Source organism: Danio rerio, chromosome 18 (genome assembly GCF_052040795.2).
Source record: "Danio rerio strain M-AB ecotype USA chromosome 18, GRCz13ab, whole genome shotgun sequence".
In the NCBI taxonomy this organism is placed as follows: Eukaryota; Metazoa; Chordata; class Actinopteri; order Cypriniformes; family Danionidae; genus Danio; species Danio rerio.
Genome location: NC_141038.1, coordinates 27,475,555 through 27,491,512, shown reverse-complemented (window position 1 = coordinate 27,491,512; position 15,958 = coordinate 27,475,555). Strand labels below are relative to the sequence as shown.

Sequence of the window (15,958 nt, the reverse complement as noted above, 5' to 3'; positions counted from 1 at the left end):
ACTTAATCTATTTGTGTTGGGACAACATAAAGGAAATTGTGTGGAACCCATAACTTATGATACTGTATTTGCTCGAGCTCAGTTTTTGACACTTCATCTGTGGTCATTATGTGTAAAACAACATCACACAACATCTCAACATACAGTACAACTTACAATTGTACACACTGATTTGCCAGGTTGACTTACGGAGAGATGCTTGGTGGTAAACATGTCTTTTGTCGGGTGAATCCTTTTTGGTATGCAGGTTTTTGCAAGATTGATTAATGTGACTGCATACGGTTTCACAAATGTGACTGTTTTTTATTACTTCTAGTTAAAAAATAAACAATAACTAGTCAATCTTTCTATTTTGAGTTGAGTTGACTCCAGTTGTCAAGCTGTCAGGTGTCCAGATTTTAAACTCATTTCACACACTCAAAAAGCATTTAAACATTCCTAATCACAAGAAGCTCCATCAGAGCTGTTCAGGCCCACTAATTTATCCAACATTTCTGACCCATTTGGCCACGGTTTATCATAACAGCCATTCGTCATTTTCTCTACCTAGCTTTTGTGTGTGACTGTACAGTATGTGAAGTGAAGCCAACTGGAACAATGTGCTTTAAACCAACAACAGCCTGAAAGCTTCCTGCATGAAAGCTGAGGTAGAGTCTGTGCTGTGTTTGTGTAGAGAAAAGAGAAGTGTGTGTGAAAGAAGGAGAGAGGTAGGCTATGCTTGCCGTTTGAATGATTTATTAAAGTGGATCAAATATGCTGCGTGTTTATAAAGGCCGAGGTCCTGTACTTGTGCTTTAGATGTCAACTATAACAGCTTCATTCATTCCCTGCTGTGGTGATGACAGATTTTATGCCTCTGCTGCTCATAAGAAGAAACCTATCTGATACTTTCTATTCTATTCTATTCTATTCTATTCTATTCTATTCTATTCTATTCTGTTCTATTCTATTCTATTCTATTCTATTCTATTCTATTCTGTTCTGCTCTATACACTTTGTCAGTCGAACCTGTTATTTTTTCATATTTAAAATTTTATATGTAAAATGTTTCATTAAATATTTTCGGTAAGTGCATATTGGTTTCTTGTTATATATTTTTATGTTTATATAATATATTTATATGAATATAATAATGGGCGACACAGTGGCACAGTAGGTAGTGCTGTCGCCTCACAGCAAGAAGGTCGCTGGTTCGAGCCTCGGCTGGGTGAGTTGAAGTTTCTGTGTGGAGTTTGCATGTTCTGCCCTTGTTCGTGTGGGTTACCTTTGGGTGCTCCATTTTCGCCAACAAGTCCAAAGACATGCAGTACAGATGAATTGGGTAAGCTAAAATTGTCCATAGTGAATGTCTGTGAATGAGATTGTTTGGGTGTTTTCCAGTAATGGGTTGCAGCTGGAAGGGCATCCGCTGCGTAAAACATATACTGGATAAGTTGGCGGTTTATTTAGCTGTGGCGACCTCAGATTAATAAAGGGACTAAGCGGAAAAGAAAATGTATTATATTATATTATATTATATTATATTATATTATATTATATTATATTATATTATATTATATTATATTATATTATATTATATTATTATTATATGATATTATATTATAGCATTTCATTATATTGTTTCATATTATATTGTATTATATTATATTATAATTTTATATAATTTTATTATATTATATTATAGCATTTCATTATATTGTTTTATACCATATTATATTATATTTTATTTTATTTTATTATATTATATTATATTATATTATATTATAGTATTTTGTATTATATTATTTCATTATATTATATTATTTTAGATTATATTTTATTTAATTTTATTTTATTATATATACAGGAACTGTATATTTTATAAAAAAAATAATATATAAAATAGTTTCTAGAATGTAAATAATGTCTTATATAGTCAAGCTTAATTTTGTACTGTGTGAATTTGTAAAATTGAAAAATGAATGCAAAATTAAATTAAAGCACTGAAATTAATAAACAAAAACATATTTTTTTCTGTTTAATTTATTTACAGTTTATAAGGTGGACTACGTGTTGTATATTAATTATTTTAGATCATGGCGATTATTCATCAAGCAGTCATAGATCTTATACATAAATTCTTTATTCTAATCTCTTTCTCTTGTTCAAACTCAGAAAATGTTCCATATATTGTAATAAATGTGTTGCTTTATGGTGTTTTCCAAATCCATATTAAGACAGAAGACCCTCTTTTTTTGTAAACTTGAACATTTTCTGCATCATCTAGTCCTGCTTCAAAGAGCTGTGGAAAGACGGGCCTTTATCCTGCTATCAGGCCTGTAATATGAGTCAGATCAAAGCATACACATCTCCTTATACACATTTGGCTGCTGAAAATCCCTCACATGTCTGTCAGAAAACATTCTGCTAAGATTTGAGTTTCTCTTTTGATGAAGCGTGTTCTGCTGAGAGAGATCGGTTACTGGATCCAGTTTATGTTGACATTAAAGCTATTTGATAATGGTCCTAGTTTGTACGATTTTTAGATTAACCTAGAAATGAGAGCGTTAACAAAACTGGTTATGACTGGTCCTCAATGCAAACTTATCTAGAAATCAAATTGTACGTCTAGCTCTGGCTCCATATGGAATCTAATCAGAAATAATCAGCCATTTGAATCAGGTTGAGTTGTCGGCTGCCACACAACACCAAATTTTCATTCACAAATCACATTTAATGTTAAACCTCTGATAGTTTTGATTATTTTTTAGAACTTTTTTTTGGGCTTTTTTATTATTTGTATTAGTATTTTATATATTCTTAAACATTTGAAATTTCTTAAGTTTCTTTCAAATGTCTTGTTTTGTATTTAACAGAAAAAAACACATATAAAGGTTTAAAATTACATCAAAGGTTTGAAAAAATAATGGATATATTTTTATTTTTAGGTGAAATATTTTTAAATATACAGAATTTCCAATCAAATAAGCTTTTTTTTTCTTTCTTTTTCTTGTCAGGCATGCAAAAACGACACTAGTTTATTTCAAGGTTAATTTATTTAGAGGTCAATTCAGTAGGGATTTTTTTTTTCAATCTCAACTTCTGATGATTTAGATTAATTTTAGCACTTTTCATATTATTTTTTATTAGTTTTTTAATATATTTATATTTTATATACACATATTTTGCAAGTCAAGTGAACAGAACAATGTTGGAAACTGGTAACCACCGACTTCCAATGGACTTTTTTTCTTAATGTTGAAGTCAATGCGACTGCCACTGCGTACAACATTTGCTGGATGAGTAGGTGGTTCATTCCACTGTGGTGACCCCGGATTAATAAAGGGATTAAGCTTAAAAGAAAATGAATGACGTAAATGGTTACTGATTTCTAACATTCTTCAAAATATGTATTTTGTGTTCAATAGAAAAAGAAACACATAAAGGTTTTAATCCACTCAAGGCTCAAGAGAAAATAATGAGATTTTTTTTTCTTTGTGGCAGAGGGTTGTAAAAATTAAATTAATATTGGTATTATTTTTGTTATTATTATTATTATTAATATTATTATTATTATTATTATTATTATTATTATTAGTAGTAGTAGTAGTAGTAGTAGTAGTAGTAGTAGTAGTAGTAGTAGTAGTAGTAGTAATAGTAGTAGTAGAAGTAGTAGTGGTAGTAGTAATAGTAGTAGAAGAGGCATGCAAAATTGACACTAGTTTATTACATGGAGGTCAGTTTCAGTAGGGCTTTTTTTTCAATCCAATCTCTGATGATTTAGATTATTTTTAGCACTTTTAAAATATTTTTTTTTAAGTATTTTATATATTCATTTTTTGGAAGTCAAGAAAGCAGAGCAAAGTTGGAAACTGATAACCTGACTTACAAATAATAATTTATTCTTAATATTGAAGTCAATGGTTACCGATTTCTAACATTCATCAAAATATTTCATTTTATGTTCAGCAAAAAAATAAAGAAACACATAAAGGTTTTAAATCACTTGGATGTGAGCAAATAATGAGTATTTTTTTCCTTTGGTGCAGAGAGTTATGAGTGTGTAGGGAGGAGGGGGGTCTTTTTAATATAAACAAGTTACAATTAAAATAAATGATTATTATTATTTTTCTAAATATGTATTGTTCTTGGTGATGCAGTGGTGCAATGGGTAGTGCTGTCGCCTCACAGCAAGAAGGTCGCTGGGTCACTGGTTCGAGCCTCGGCTCAGTTGACGTTTCTGTGTGGAGTTTGCATGTTCTCCCTGGCTTTATAGTATTTTTTGTTTTATCGTTGAAGTTGATTTCTAACATTCTTCAAAATATCTGTCTTTCTATGTTCAACAGAAAAAAGAAACAGAAATTTTAAAAAAGCACTTGACGATGAGAAAATAATGACTATTTTTTATTTTGGATTAACTAGTCTTTTACTATACAGAACTTTTCAAAAATATATATTTTTTTCTTATCAGGCATGCAAAAGCGACACTATTTTATTTTATTGAAGTTTCATTCAGTAGTGCATTTTACAAAACCATCAATCTAATCTCAACCAGAAATCAGAGATTGTGTTTAGTTTTTTGGCTACATCTGAGGAACTGGATAAGCGCACATGGATCTTTCATCAGCCATGAGAATCAGGTTAATTTGTCGATTGGCACACAACACCAGATTTTCATGCACAAAACTCATAAATCCGTGCTCATCTTCTGTAAGATCAACTCTGACCCGCATAACCTGAGCTGGGTGGTGCGATCACTATTGAATTACAAACTCAGTCGCACCTCCAGGTGAAACTAGACCACGAACTTCCACTACGTCCTTTCATAAAGAGCCCCTCCTTTAGCATTTAACTTCATCCCACCACTCCAAAATAAAAGACGCTCATGAAAAGGGCTTCCTTTAAAGCGGATTTTGAAAGAGGTGGTGTTGGAACTTGTTGTTTCATACTGGATTAACTGGACTTTCATCACGTCTCAACTTGAGCTGTTATGTTCCTCTAAACACCTAGCCAGTAATTAGTGTCTTTTGTAAATTTCCACCCAATCCACTGCAAATGCCCTCTGTAAATGTGGCTGCTAATGGTAGATTTCTCAATTGATTTAGTTTTATTTTGAGTTTGATGTAAAATGTTGCTAAGCTTAAGGTGATTGTAAAAGAGAACTGCATAAAATTGTACTGTCCTTGTGTTAAATCTTGTAAATGATTTTCAAGATATTCTATATTTTAACTCTATATGGTACATTTGTAAATATATAAAATTAAACTTTCACTTTAAGTCACTTAAAACTTTTTAAATTCATTAACAAAATGTAGTACTTTAAACATTTTTTTTTTTTAATTTGCTATGTTGACAATATTTAACAGAAAAATGTACATAATCCCTCATATATATTATATTTTCCCCAATGTGTTTAATGGAGAGACAATTCTTTTTCAACACATTTCTAAACATAATAGTTTTAATAACTTTTTCATGATGACAGTAAATAATATTTGACTAGATATTTTTCAAGACACTTCTATACAGCTTAAAGTGACATTTAAAGGCGTAACTAGGTTAATTAGGTTAACTAGACAGGTTAGGGTAATTAGACAAGTTGGTTTGTTCTGTAGACTATCAAACAATATACAGGGCTAATAATTTTGAACTTAAAAAGGTGATTAAAAAAAATAAAAACTGCTTTTATTCTAGCTGAAGTAAAACAAATAAGACTTTCTCCACACTGAAAAAAATGTGTGCACACTTGTTATTTGTTATTACATCTTTTTATAAATATCAAACTCTGAAAATCTGTATTTAATCAAAGAAACATGATGGGACCTTGAGAACTTAATCAATGTGAAGAGTACTTAACAGAGTTTTTTTCTTCAGTAGAAAACAATTACCCCTCCAGATACTCAAACATCAACAAGAAAGTTGTGGTATTCTTTTTGAATCCCCCTTTATATTAATTTATTCATCTACTTTTCGGCTTAGTAGTCCTTTTATTAATTTGGGGTTGTCATGACAGAATGAACCGCCAACTTATTCATCACGTTTTTATGCATCGGATGCCCTTCCAGCCGCAACCCATCTCCGGGAATCACCCTGTATACATTGAAGTCAAAAGTATTCACAAGGAAATTTTATTTCTGATACATTTTTTTTCCTCCAGAGAAAGTCTTGTTTGTTTTATTTCAGCTAGAATAGAAGCGTTTTTTATTTATTCAGTTTAAAACAGTGTAAGGTCAATATTATTAGCTCCCTTAAGCAAGATATGAATTTTTTTTAGATTGCCTACTGAACAAACAATCATTATACAATGATTTGCCTAATTACCCCAACTTGCCTAATTTACCAAGTTAAGCCTTTAAAATGCACTTTAAGCTAAATGCTAGTATCTTGATAAATATCTAGCAAAATGTTGGTTTTAAAACTATAAGGTTTAGACATGTTAAAGAAAAAATTGGGGGAAAAATTTGCAGGGGGGACTATTAATTTAGGAGGGCTAATAACTCTGACTATATATACATACATACATACATATATATATATATATATATATATATATATATATATATATATATATATATATATATATATATATATATATATATATATATATATATATATATATATATATATATATATATATATATATTATTTGTATTATTTGTAGTATTTGTATTGACAATGTGTGCTTAAGGGTAATTGCAATAAAGTAATATTTAAAAATGTGAAAACCCAAATAATAAAAACATTGTATTGCAATTAACCTGAACATATTATTAAATCATACTTAAGTTATAATGAAAAATTCTCAAAAACGCAGTTAATCTTATTTAATCAAAATGTAAACTATAATACAAACAAAAAGTTTTTTTTTTTATGAACAATTGCAAATACTGTTTATTGTTCTAAAATTTTACATTTGTATAGAAATGTTTTTTAACCAGTCTTTCATTTTATTAGCATTAATATATGCTTCTTCACACACTTAAAAAGTGAATTTTAACTTTTTCAAGGGCTTATCATTATGCAGGTGATTACTGCCACTTTGACTGACGTGACCCATGTCGGCCCTATTAATTATGGGTCAGGTCGTCCTTTGGGGTCACAGCCTGTCGTCTAGGACTCAGATGTGCGTGCAGTGGAATTTACCCAAAATATCTGGGTTGTAAGAGATTGTTTGGATCACAGGCATGATTGAAATGCCACTGCCTTGGTGACATTGCGCTCCTTTGGCCCTACATTAAGTGGTGCTTTATTGAGCCGTCTGCATTGAGATCAACCACCAGCCAGTGTTTGCATGGGACAGGCTGAGTGGTTTAGTTACGGCAGCGTATAACGACAACCCCAGATGACACTTTGGTTTCTTTTGAAAGCTTGACCACCAAATTGTTAGGTTTTAGCGCCATAGAAACAATGGGAGATTTTGGTTTTATGGTGTTTATGCTACAGAAAAATGGTCGACAAGAGCTCTTGTCAGATTGACTGCACTGTTGAGATTGAATTGCCGCAGTTTTTTTCAGGTTGTGCGATTGGCACACTGTCATGAGTTCAATCGTTTAGATGGTTTTGGGTTGCTTCCAAGCAAAGGGCAATAATTAATGGTCATCAATCTATAATAACAGTAAAAGGATTATGTGGATGCATGTGAAAAATGCTTTTTTTGACTACCATTTATAATATTCAGCAGTATATGGAAATAGAGAATGAAGAGATGAGAGTGTGCTCTAATGCACGTAGAAAAGTGTAGCACATCACATTGACACATTAAATAGTCTGTTTATTTTATTTTATTTAAATGTATAACATTTTAATTTAGTATTTATTTTTTTCAATTAGTTTAGATTTTTTAAATATATATCATATATTTGTTTAACGTAAATTTTGTAATTGATTAAATGTATTTTTCATTCAATAGTTTCATTGCGGTTGTGTTATATTTATTTAGATATCAAGTTAGCGTATTTATACATTCAGGTCATTTTATTTTCAAAAATATAATTATTTGACTATTTAAATGTTTTTTTAGAATGCTGGTAAATAGGCATGGGATGATAAATGTTTTAAAAATATACCACGGTTTGGAAAAGTCAAGGTTTTAAAACCATCAAAATTTTCTGCTATACCGCTCCTAAGATATGTGTAAGAATATTTTTTTTACGTTTTAATTTTTTTTACGTTTTATCAAAAAATTACATTTTAAATTGTAAAGAAATCAGTGTTTTTGAAACTAATGAAGACAGCAGAAGTTAATGAGTCATTTTAATTATTTAATTTATTTAGCCTGACATGTTTATTATTAAACTATTTTGGAAAATTTCTCAAAATAAAATATATTGTGTTCAAAGGGGAAAAAGATTTTGTATTTTCACCCAGACTAAAAATAATATATTTTACACAGTAATCACAATACGGTCAAACTGTGAAACAGTAATATTTTTATCCAAGGTTATCATACCATCAGAATCTTATACCGGCCCATGCCTACTGGTAAACCTCAAAGTTGATTCATTAAGATTTCATTCATAGTCCATTGCTTAGTCCTTTATTTATCAGTCCTTTATTTTGTTTTAACACGCACCCGGAGAAAACTAGTAGGGTCTGACTGCAGACTGAAAGTCAGGGGCTTAACATGAAGGGGCCTTGGGGCGTAACTTGTTATACATAAGAGGTGTAACTTGAAGTTAAAGAGACAAGTCAAAACTTAATTGTCGGCAAGATGGCGCTGTACATCAGTTACTAACGTCTACACCTACTCCACACCTAAACCCAACCATCACAGTTATTAATGTCTATACCTAACACAACCCTAAACCCAACCATCATCGTTATTAACTAATATTCCCCAAACCTAAACACAAACATTATAGTTATTAATGTCTGCAATTACCCCGACCCTTAACTAAACCATCATAGTTATTAATGTCAACACTCTCAGAAATAAAGGCACAGGAGCTGTCACTGGGGCGGTACATTTTCAAAAGATACATGTTTGTTCCCAAAGAGTCTCAAAGGTGCATATTAGTGCCCAAATGTACCTAAAAAGTACCTTTGAGGTACCATTAGGAACCCCTGAAAAGGTACTGACCCAATGACAGCTCCTGTATCTTTATTTCTGAGATTGTACAACTAACCCAACCCTTAACTCATCTATCACAGTTATTAACGTCTACATTTTCCCCAACCCGCGAGTTGCGGAAGCTTTCATACTTGACACACTCATCATTGTACTGTTATTTGCAACCAAGTGGGGCGACCTCAAGTAGGCTAACTGTCAAGACAAGACATGTAAAGAAGTCAGCAGGTGGAGTTGCTAAATGAAGGAATATAATAATATATCAAATGAATTGGTTTTGGATACATTTGGTGAAAACTCATGAAAACATTAGATAAAAATGTTCTTTGTTAACTATTTCCACCCTCTTGTCAACAACATGTTGTTGTGACATCTCACATGGTTTAATGAGGTCTCAATAATTGCAAGCTATGCCTTTAACTTACTACAAGTTACTCTTCATCATATGCCACTGTCTTGCAGACACGAGAAAAACATGCAAACTTCACACAGAAATGCCAACTGGCCCAGCCAGGACTTGAACCAGTGACCTTTTTGCTGTGAGGCCACAATGCTAACCATTCAACATTGACCACATCTTTAAGATTTTCAATTATTTATTGAATTTTCCTTATTTCTTTATTTTCCACTTTTCTTCAAGATTCATAGATTTGTCCAGCCTTTATAACCTCTAAAATATCATCTCTGGACATGTTTTTGTTTGGGTTCCACTTCCAGTACTCAATCATTCCATGCTGAATGGTTTATTGATTATGTTGAAAGGTATTAAATTGCAGTGCCAGTAACTACTAACCAATTAACCACAACAACCTCATCAAGCATCTTTCTTGTTTGACATTATCTTCTAAAAATTGACATGTAAGTAAAAACAACTGATAAGTGTTGTTATTATAAATGTTTCACCAGCAGCTGTTTTTACAGTGTTTATGATCTGTGCTTTTGTAATTTGAGAAAAAAAAAAAAAAAAAAAAAAAACATGATAACATATCAACCATGTTGAACAGAGCTGAAAAGCATGTAAGGGGGTTAACGGCATGATTAAGAGTGGCTGAGGCTTTTAACACCCACTTGCTGAAACGCATGTTTGTGCACAAACTCTCTCTGATTCTTGAATCACTAATCAAGGTGTAATGCTATAATAAAAAAAGAGTGAAGAGAGAATTATGTTGACTTGAGAAAACTGACAAACTGATCAGTCAGAAAAGAAAGAGCAAAATAGGTGTTCCCCTTCGGTTGGGGAACTTCAGTGCCATGAAATGGGAGGATTCGGATCAGAAGCCGCTTGTCTGGAGAGTATTGAACGGGCCAATGAATGAAATTAATTGGCAGCGTAAGCTTGCGCAGGTGTGCGGCATCTGCAATTATCTCAGCATATAAGCACACCTGAAGCCAGCAGACGCCATCCTTTTCGCTTCAGATCCTTTCTGAGTGAGTCGATGAGGGTTCCTCTTGCTGATCAGCACTTCAGAGCGAACGAGTGTGTCTCCCGGTCCAGAGTGGGTCTTCGCGGTGGCAGACGGTCGAGCTGGGTTTCTCCCTTGCCTGCGGTTCTTTGGGTCCGGTCCTCCAGAGCGGTGCGTATTGTTGCAAACTTTCCTAACAGAGCAACACAGTCGTGCAGCACGTCCTTTTCAGGATGGCGCTCCGACTGTGCGTTTCTGGATGCGGGGGTTTCCTGGCTCCGGATGATGGACACGATCACTGCATTGCATGTTTGGGGGTGCTCGCGGGCGGTTCATGTCGTCATTGCGATGCCATGACCGTTGCACAGCTAAGATCGCGGCTAACTTTCGCAAGAGAGCGAGCCACCCCAGTTGTCTCCTGTTCTAAAAAAGCAGCGGGCGCTCGGGCAGATCTGAGGGTTTCAGCGGGAGATAATCCGCCGCCCACGGGCTCGCGGACCTCTCGCTCCTCACGGCGCTCCATCCAAGCTTCGGGTAGTGGGAGTGATCCGTCTAACCAGATGGTAGCTCTCACACTCGCTGACACCGGAGATCAGATGTCCTCCGCGGCATCGGAGGGTGGGCTTTCACTGTCCGACGAAGATCCAGACCCGCTCGCCCCCTCCGGGCAGGTGAGCGCTGTCAAATCGGATCCTGAAGCGGACATGTTAGCCGTGCTTTCCCGGGCTGCTTCGGCCGTGGGGTTGGAGATGGTTTATCCCCCAGCTCCGCGGCCGGACCGACTAGATGGGTGCTACGTAGAGGACCAGAAGGCGAAGCCTTCGAAGCCTCTCGTCCCCTTCTTCCCGGAAGTGCACAGTAGGCTCACGCAGTCTTGGAGGGCACCTTTCTCTGCCCGTGCTGCGTGTGCCTCCGCCCTCACCGCCCTTGACGGCGGAGCTGCCAGGGGGTATGAGGCGATCCCGTCAGTGGAGCGCGCTATCGCGGTCAATCTTGTCCGCGCGGCGCCTCTACGTGGCGGGGTTTGCCCCGCCTCCCGTCCAAAGCCTGTAGGTTGTCTGCCTCCCTCGGAGCCAGAGCTTATAAGGCTGTGGGCCAGGCTGCTTCTGCTTTGCACGCGATGGCCACCTACCAGCGCTACCAAGCGCAGGTGCTGGCCGAGCTGCACGAGGGCGGGTCCAACCCAAGCTTATTACATGAGCTGCGCACCGCGACCGACTATGCTCTTCGGACTACTAAGTCCGCCGCGTGTGCGCTGGGGAGGACGATGTCCACACTTGTGGTTCAGGAACGCCACCTCTGGCTAACCCTGGCCGATATGCGCGATGTTAACAAAGTTCGCTTTCTTGACTCGCCCATATCCCAGGCTGGCCTGTTCGGCGACACCGTCGGTGAATTCACCCAGGAATTCAAGGCGGTGAAAGAGCAGTCGGATGCGATGGGCAATGTCATCTATCGGCGTGGCCGTAAGCCCGCTCCGCCCGCCGAGCCATCCACCTCCGCTGTTCCTCGCCGAGGGCGCCCACCAACGAGTGCTGCCCCGCCCCCGCCTGCGCCTCCGGCCAAGCGGGCGCGGCGTACACCTCGAAAGCAGGCAGCCCCTCCTGCCCAGGGCGCCGTTAAGTCCGGTAAACGGACCGCGAAGTGTCCCTGAGACAGGCCATCCGGAGAAGAGGAAACTTGCTCTTTCCCCGCTGGAGGGCGGGGCCCCGATAACAACGGTACTTTTCAGTGCCACCAAAACATCAGTAAAAGAGCACTTTTTCCCTTCCCCGGATGTGACTGCACGAGTTCTGCCAGTCCGGGACGCGCTGCCTTCCGGCTCGCAGACTATACGTGCTTCGCCAGTGGCTCACGAGCGCTGGGGGGACGGCCTCCCTTCCCTCAGCCCTCCAGCCCCCTCTCCAGAGTTAGGGTGCGGAACCAGAGCGAATCGCTCTCCTCCAGCTCTTCCGCGGGACCCTCGTGCTTCCCGGATCAGCACACCCACTCCGCGCTGCCCCACCGCAGGTACGTCAGCGATTGTAGCGATGACTCCATTAGCGAGGGCTCTGCCTGCCTGGTTAGCGCGGGCCAGCCCCTCGCGGTGGCTCATATGCACAATCAGACTCGGTTACGCGATTCAGTTCGCGAAACGGCCCCCCAAGTTTACGGGCGTGTATTTCTCCAGGGTCAACCCCCTGTCCGCCCCTGTCTTGCGAGAGGAGATTGCTGCCCTCCTGGCGAAGGGTGCAATCGAGCCGGTTCCTCCAGCCGAGATGGAGAGTGGGTTTTACAGCCCATACTTCATCGTACCCAAAAAGAGCGGTGGGTCACAGCCAATCCTAGATCTGCGCGTTTTGAACCGCTGTCTGCACAGGCTGCCGTTCAGAATGCTCACGCAGAGGCGCATTCTCCAATGCGTTCGTCCTCAGGATTGGTTTGCAGCCATAGACCTGAAGGACGCGTATTTCCATGTCTCCATTCTTCCACGCCACCGCCAATTTCTGCGGTTTGCGTTCGAGGGTCGAGCGTGGCAGTACAAGGTCCTCCCCTTCGGGCTCTCTCTGTCTCCGCGGGTCTTCACCAAACTCGCGGAGGGTGCCCTAGCGCCCCTTCGGCTCGCGGGCATTCGCATACTCAATTATCTCTACGACTGGCTGATTTTAGCCCACTCGCGGGAGCAATTGATTATGCACAGGGACAAGGTGCTTCGGCATCTCCGCCTACTGGGGCTTCAGGTCAACCGAGAAAAGAGCAAACTCGCCCCCGTGCAGGGGATTTCTTTTCTCGGGATGGAGCTGGACTTGATCACCATGGTAGCGCACCTCTCCGAGGAACGCGCTCGCCTGTTGCTGAACTGTCTGAGGGAGCTCGACAGCAAACTAGTGGTCCCACTGAAGTTCTTTCAGAGGCTCCTGGGGCATATGGCATCCGCAGCCGCCGTCACGCCGCTCGGGTTGCTCCATATGAGACCACTTTAGCACTGGCTTCACGATCGGGTCCCCAGACGCGCATGGCACGCGGGCACACACCGGGTCTCGGTTACTGCGCTGTGTCGCCGCGCCCTCAGCCCTTGGAACGACCCCTTGTTCCTACAGGCCGGTGTGCCTCTAGGACAGGCGTCCAGCCATGTTGTTGTTTCAACAGACGCTTCCAACACGGGTTGGGGGGCCGTGTGTCGCGGGCATGCGAGTCACGCAGCTGAAATCGCTGCGCGCCATTCACGTCCCAGGCACGCTCAATCGTGCAGCCGATGCGCTCTCACGACAGCTGTTACACCCTGGAGAATGGAGACTCCACCCCGAGTCTGTTCAGCTGATATGGGCGCGATTCGGGGAGGCCCAGATCGATCTGTTTGCTTCCCTCAAGAACGCTCACTGCCAGTTGTTTTTTTCCCTGACCGAGGGCTCTCTCGGCACGGATGCACTGGCACACAGCTGGCCTCGGGGCATGCGCAAGTATGCGTTTCCCCCAGTGAGCCTGCTCGCGCAGTTTCTGTGCAAGGTCAGGGAGGACGAGGAACAGGTTCTGCTAGTTGCGCCCCTTTGGCCCAACCGGACCTGGATATCAGAGCTCTCACTCCTCGCGACGGCCCTCCCCTGGCGCATCCCTTTGAGAGAGGACCTACTCTCTCAGGGACAGGGCACCATCTGGCACCCTCGCCCCGATCTTTGGAACCTCCACGTGTGGTCCCTAGACGCGATGAAGACTTAGGTAACCTACCGACTGCGGTGGTTAATACCATCACTCAGGCTAGAGCCCCCTCCACGAGGCGCGCCTACGCCCTGAAGTGGAGTCTATTCACTGAATGGTGCGTCTCTTGCAGAGAAGACCCCCGAAATTGCCAGATTAGTGTTGTGCTCTCTTTCCTTCAAGAGAAGTTGGACAGCAGGCTGTCGCCCTCCACTCTCAAGGTTTACGTGGCCGCCATCTCCGCTTATCATAGCGCGGTAGCTGGCGGCACCGTGGGAAAGCATAACCTGGTCATCCAGTTCCTTAGGGGTGCTAGGCGAATTAATCCATCTCGCCCCCCTCTCATGCCCTCTTGGGATCTCGCCCTCGTTCTCACGAGTCTGCGATCCGATCCCTTTGAGCCACTCGAATCAGTATCTCTAAGATTTCTGTCCCTGAAGACAGCTCTGCTGGTTGCGTTGGCCTCCATCAAGAGGGTCGGGGACCTGGAGGCATTTTCGGTCAGTGACTCGTGCCTGGAATTCGGGCCGGATTACTCTCACGTCATCCTGAGACCCCGCCCCGGTTATGTGCCCAAGGTTCCTACCACCCCCTTTAGAGATCAGGTAGTGAACCTGCAAGCGCTGCCCCCGGAGGAGGCAGACCCAGCCCTTTCTTTACTTTGTCCAGTTCGCGCTCTGCGCATTTATGTGGACCGTACTCAGAATTTTAGATCATCTGAGCAGCTCTTTGTCTGTTATGGCGGTCGGCAGCAGGGAAGTGCCGTATCGAAACAAAGATTATCCCACTGGATTGTGGATGCCATTTCACTCGCTTATTCGAGTCGAGGTCAGCCGTGTCCCCCGGGAGTACGTGCACACTCCACTCGGAGCGTTGCATCCTCTTGGGCGCGTGCACGCGGCGCCTCTCTAACAGACATCTGTAGAGCTGCGGGCTGGGCGACACCCAACACATTTGCAAGGTTTTACAATCTGCGAGTGGAGCCGGTTTCCTCAAGGGTATTAGGTAACCCTTTGGTGATTGAGGAGACAACTCGGTAGGGTGTTGAAACACGCTTGCTGCGCCATTCTCCTTAACACGGAGGTACGTGCGCCTTTTTATCTGTCAGTAAAGTTCCTCGTCAGGTGAGCCCTGCAGATTCCTCCGTGGCCCCCAGCACTGACTCAGCGGAGGAGTCACTTGCTGGCCCACTACGTTGTAGGTCTGCCCGCTGGTCAGCCCGCGTTTTGGGTATAGGTGCCTGCTATGCGTGATCCCCACTAGGCGATCCCATATGCTTATTTCGCCACGGTTAAGTCCCCCCCCTGGGCGGACCCGTGTCTTCCCTCTCCGCTAACCACTCTTTTGCTATGCGTACTCCCCCTTTTTTAGGGCTAGTCCATATGTAAATTCTGCCATCTATCCCCCCCTTGGGTAATGGATGGCCTCCGCAGCGTCCTCCCTATCGGGATTGCACGCTTCCCAACGTACTGTCGTATTTCCTAGAATTATCTAGATGCTCACGACTTCCCAAAAAATATATCTAAATCCGTAAAACTTCTGTTGAAGTAGGATAAATTAGGGCCAGGGACACGTTGGAGGACCGCGCCCCCCATGATGTGGGTGCGTCACGCTTGCTTGACTATCTCCTCATCGGGGGTGTTGGTAAGGTGCAGTCATTATGGCGCTTTCCATACTTCTCCCATTTCATGGCACTGAAGTTCCCCAACCGAAGGGGAACGTTCGAGGTTACGGAAGTAACCCTTCGTTCCCCGAGGAGGGGAACGGAAGTGCCATACACCGTCGCCATAATGACTGTCCCTTAGCTGTTTGAAAGTCTCTTCAGCTTAAAAGG

The 15,958-nt window shown here is 41.1% G+C and overlaps 2 protein-coding genes across 3 annotated transcripts in view; both read left to right on the top strand.

Moving 5' to 3' along the window:
• The window catches only part of sema4ba (sema domain, immunoglobulin domain (Ig), transmembrane domain (TM) and short cytoplasmic domain, (semaphorin) 4Ba), a 160,450-nt gene that overhangs the window by 39,326 nt on the left and 105,166 nt on the right, over positions 1–15,958 (top strand). The window lies entirely within an intron of this gene.
• The window catches only part of LOC147839744 (uncharacterized), a 512,229-nt gene continuing 509,911 nt past the window's right edge, over positions 13,641–15,958 (top strand). Inside the window, exon 1 of the mRNA XM_087293176.1 lies at positions 13,641–15,129. Within this exon, the coding sequence (XP_087149302.1) occupies positions 13,719–15,129 (1,411 nt within the window). The 5' untranslated portion in view covers positions 13,641–13,718. The remainder of the gene's footprint in view (positions 15,130–15,958) is intronic.